Raw genomic sequence first — 4,471 nt, 5'->3', positions numbered from 1 at the left:
TCCACGACTGGTCCATTAGGGGAATCTTCTGGAAGGTCTTTTACCGTCATTTTCGGGAAAACAAATATACTACCATAAAATTTCAAAAAAATCCACAGCAATACGCCTTCATTAGCCTTCCTTCTGAACAGATGAAAGAATACAACTACCACCCTTCGAAGAAAGAACACTCACATCAACACTGCATTAGTGTCAAAAGCGCGCGCCATCATGATCGATTTACCGCGCAACTTCAAATTGTGCAGGTCGAAGAGAGTGCACAGTGGAGTTGATGACAGTTTACTGTTATTTGGTGGAATTTCCAGCCATCATCAGAACTGATCGGAACAGCAGTGTATGAGTATTGATCCCCATGCGGACCTTATAACTGAACAAGGAGGCACCGTCTGGCTTATTAGGGAGGACTGTGGCCAACTGGTAATAGGACCCACCTCCTTTACTACAATGATTGCACAGCATACCGAAATAAACACCCTCTACATGCTTACTGCTAATAAACAGTGACCGATTAGCTCCTCATGCACACTACAGCACTACCTCCTGGAGGTCTACGAGCATTTCCTCCTTAAATGTGTTGGAAATACTCTTGGATGCTCTAGCAGCAAAAATTGACTTCAACGAATTTTGACTTTGGAGAATTATACTACATAATGGTTTTCAATAACCATTCCCCGCAGCATAACAAGGGAGCATAAACGTCTCTACTTATAATACTGTTGTAGGTCCATGACTTGAAGACGCCTTTCAACGGCGTTGTGGGCCTAACAGAAGCTATGAAGGTGATGGTCCGCGATGAGGGCAAGATGCGCCTCCTGACGATGATAAACCGCGCCGGCACCCGCCTGGCTGAATACGTCGGTCGCCGCTCCTCACCATAGCTCTTTACATGCCGGCTCTTCAGGTAGAAAGGACCCTGGAGATCGACGAGCTTTCACGCGGGACGATGTTCATGCAGCGTAAGTTGGTGCCATACCACTCCTTGTCCAACTCACCACTATCAGAACAAGAAGTTGATATAGGACTGGTCATATTGGAGGCAGTGGAGCTTATGCGCTACGCTGAGGACAAGAACGGTGTACCTGTTCGGAAAGCGAGCGTCGAACTGGTAGTAGCTCCCCTTATTATCGAGCTCATTGAGATCAGTGCAGATTCATGACTGTCCACCTGAATGGTCCGAGGGTGGCCAGGGGCCCGTTGTCGAGGGAGACGATATGAAAATCTCGAGAGTGATCTACCACATAGTTGATAATGCTCTTCGCTACACTGAGGCGGTAGGGCTTGGGGGGCCTTCTGGGCGAGCCGGGAACTTGTTCATGCTCATCAGGGAAGTGTGAGGGTGTCTGCTCGGGCTGGTGGTGAATTCGTGACGATCGTTGTAGCCGACACAGGAATTGGAATTGATCCTTCACGGCATGATGAGTAGGTCTCTGGTAGTAGAGTATCGTACCATACCACACCTCAGAATATTCACGCCATTCTGTCGACTTGCTTACCCCTCTGACGGCTGCTTGGGCCTGGGTCTCTCAGTTGTCCTAGAGGTAGTGCTAGGGCTGTGCTCTATCTGCACACTCCTCAACATTTTGTTCTCATTGAATTCCCCTTCAGACGCTTTACCTAATGGGTGGTTCTATCGCAGTCCATTCGCTTGGTCGCGGCCAGGGCACCACCGTCACTGTGAAGATCCCCTTTAAGATGACCTCCCCAGTGCCCCTACAAACGTGCGTTGTTGTTATGTCTCTTCATGCTAAGATGGCCCTTCAGCTTCGACCGTGGCCCCGAGGGGTTCGGCTTGTACCTTGATCTGACCAAACCACGACCGTCACAGCGACTGTTGATGAAGAGGATGGTCGGCTTGTTGGCACACGAGTTGCGAATACCCTTCTTGGGCGTCATTGGCTCTAGTGACTACCTGGTGAGAAAGGGTATCACGGTCCTGGGAGAGGAAGGGTTTAAGACCAGGCACGCATTGAAGAGAAGAAACCGTTACAGAAACAGCTGAGCATGATCAATCGTTGTGGAGCTCGGTGGGTGCACGTCGTTGTTGTTATCGTTATTGTTATTGTTGTTGTTGTCTTTGTCTTTGTCTCTGTTGTTGTTGCTGCTGCTGTTGCTGCTGCTGCTGTTGTTGTTGTTGTTGTTGTTGTTGTTGTTGTTGTTGTTGTTGCTTGTTGTTGTTGTTGTTGTTGCTTGTTGTTGTCGCTTGTTGTTGTTGTTGTTGCTTGTTGCTTGTTGCTTGTTGCTTGTTGCTTGTTGTTGTTGTTGTTGTTACTGCTGCTGCTGCTGCTATCGCTGTTGCTGCTGCCTCCTCATACCAGTGTGCTCGCCTTGTCAGTCTGGTAGACGTCATTGACGTTGTGAGGGACGCAGCCCTCATGCTGGAGTCCCCTGTTGGAATGGAGGTTAAATCCGTATGTACTCGGGAGCTCCTCATCTATACGTGGGATGCCTTATTGGTTTAGGTCAAGATCCCCTTACTGGTCGAGAAGGCCTATAAGCAGCTTGACGTGGCGAAGGTGAATTGGAAAGGTCCATCGGAAGTGAGCAGGCCGGGTCCTTCAGGATAAGCGAAATCAGCCTATGAAGAAAAGGGAGGTCAACTTCTTCAACGAGTGTCCCTCTACTCTACCCGAATTTCCCGGGGAGGAGCTGAAACTATTCAAAGTGAGCATTTTGACTTGGGCGTGCAGTAAGGGGGCTATCCCAGGTTATCGAGCATGTTGCTGAAAATGCGCTGAAGTTCACCAACAAGGGCCATGTTAGAATAGACGCTAAAGCGACTAGAGAGATGGTGAATCTGATGGAAGGTCGATGGTGAATTTCCGTCCTCAGATTACTATCATAGTAGAGGATACGGGCATTGGAATTGCTGAGGCGGACCAGTCAAGAGTATTCCTACCTTTTGTGAGGTAGGAAGCGCAAGAGGTGGTCACGGTTATTATGGTCCTCAGGCTGGAGCCCCACAACTACTACGGTCTTGGTCTTGGGCTCACTGTAGTGTACGAGATAGTCAAGCTAGCGGGGGGCAGCGTACAGGTTGAGTCAGCGAAGGATAAGGGAACGACGGTAGTCATGGTCACGCTGATGAGGAATACACGCTTGGAATGGTAGAGAATTTAACATGGTGATAGTGGCAGAGTTAGTAGGTCATATCGTGAATCCTACTCTAATGAGATCTGCTCATGTTAACGCTTGTGCCTTTATTTGTTCACCATTTCTACTATGGTAGAATCAACATAACAGTTATTAATGAAATTTTCATCAATTGTGACGTGTCTTGTCGAGGCGTGGTGGCGGTTCAGGTCTCGATTCACCTGCCAACAGCGAGGCCTAAGGCGGTCCATCCTGATCCTCTTGATGCGGTATTCGTGGAGGCATCAAGACGGCTGGCGGTCGTGGAAGATTCAGGATGTGATAAACACCTGCTGGCATTGTTGGAATATATATTCACTTTTCCCAGCTGAGCTTAGCATTTTACTCTCCCACAGTTGGAGTTTAGATACGAACTAGGGTAGAAACGTAGCGAAATCAATGTGAATTTACTAAAATTTCATCAGAATTTGCGTATGTGGTTGACCATGTGCATATTTTCTCACACTGCCTGCCGAATGCATTTCCTACAGCTTCTCCCCTGCGTAGCGCAGAAGAGAATGAGCCTGTTGCCCGAGAGTCCATGCGGTCTAAGGCCAGCAGAGTGAACTTTGTGAAGGAGCCCACGTCGTTCACAGGGAGCTATCATGATGTGGTTGGGTCGTCAAAGGTGATGTCTGCTCTCATTCGTGCATGGCATGATGGTGTTGGTCAGGCGCCTAGTGTGGTTTGCCTTGATGGAGGGGAGCTGGTGTCACAGCATGCGGAGGAGGTATGGTGGACGTGGGATCCCATGGTATCAATGGGGACTGTACTCAGGAGCGTCTGGAGACGGAGAGGGACAGGCAGGAAAAGCTCATAAGTGATCTGAGGACAGCTCTTAAGGTAAGCTGTGGTTAACGGTCACAGTATGGTGAAGTGACTAAGTTGAGCCGCTGGTTTCGCAGAAGTCAATACTAAGAATTTTGTATGAATGGATGAACACTGTTGATTGAACATAGTAGAGAGTTTGAAGTGGAGCGATTCTCTTCGGAATTTTCATAAGCACATGTTTAATATTAAATATTGGATATGAAATTACAAAAAAAGATATTGGAGTTTCACCCGTTTTACGCGGAGTGGCGTAAAACTCGGTGTATAACGCGATATTCGCGCTCTGCAGTAGTCGTGAAATATGTTTTTCATTAGTGTTTCTCATATCACTAGGGTGAAACATTTTTTATATTTCACTAGAAGATGCCTATATTCTACCGTAGAAGTCGAATGCTCAAATTTTCAGGATTGGCAACGGCGATGCGAATATTTGGAAAATCTCTGTATCGGACTTGAACGGGAGAAAACAGAGGAGGTAGGTTGCTGGTGATGATGATGATATAATGGAGTT

At 47.7% G+C, this 4,471-nt stretch overlaps 1 protein-coding gene across 1 annotated transcript in view; it reads left to right on the top strand.

The window, feature by feature from the left end:
- Positions 1-336: 336 nt before the first annotated feature.
- Positions 337-4,471, top strand: part of Pmar_PMAR002934 (two component sensor histidine kinase, putative) — a gene marked incomplete at both ends in the record, with an annotated part of 5,490 nt that continues 1,355 nt past the window's right edge. The window contains 21 exons of the mRNA XM_002768100.1: positions 337-417; positions 723-854; positions 902-956; positions 1,002-1,105; positions 1,149-1,271; positions 1,325-1,419; positions 1,463-1,538; positions 1,606-1,718; positions 1,762-1,912; positions 1,960-2,024; positions 2,333-2,408; positions 2,460-2,537; positions 2,560-2,661; positions 2,705-2,788; positions 2,830-2,906; positions 2,949-3,063; positions 3,300-3,408; positions 3,621-3,757; positions 3,803-3,859; positions 3,907-3,972; positions 4,367-4,435. Of these exons, the coding sequence (XP_002768146.1) occupies positions 337-417; positions 723-854; positions 902-956; positions 1,002-1,105; positions 1,149-1,271; positions 1,325-1,419; positions 1,463-1,538; positions 1,606-1,718; positions 1,762-1,912; positions 1,960-2,024; positions 2,333-2,408; positions 2,460-2,537; positions 2,560-2,661; positions 2,705-2,788; positions 2,830-2,906; positions 2,949-3,063; positions 3,300-3,408; positions 3,621-3,757; positions 3,803-3,859; positions 3,907-3,972; positions 4,367-4,435 (1,965 nt within the window). The remainder of the gene's footprint in view (positions 418-722; positions 855-901; positions 957-1,001; positions 1,106-1,148; positions 1,272-1,324; positions 1,420-1,462; positions 1,539-1,605; positions 1,719-1,761; positions 1,913-1,959; positions 2,025-2,332; positions 2,409-2,459; positions 2,538-2,559; positions 2,662-2,704; positions 2,789-2,829; positions 2,907-2,948; positions 3,064-3,299; positions 3,409-3,620; positions 3,758-3,802; positions 3,860-3,906; positions 3,973-4,366; positions 4,436-4,471) is intronic.

This window comes from Perkinsus marinus, assembly GCF_000006405.1.
Source record: "Perkinsus marinus ATCC 50983 genomic scaffold scf_1104296969090, whole genome shotgun sequence".
Lineage (NCBI taxonomy): Eukaryota > Perkinsozoa > Perkinsida > Perkinsidae > Perkinsus > Perkinsus marinus.
Note: the sequence above shows the minus strand (reverse complement) of the source record. Positions and strands in the feature narration are given on the sequence as shown.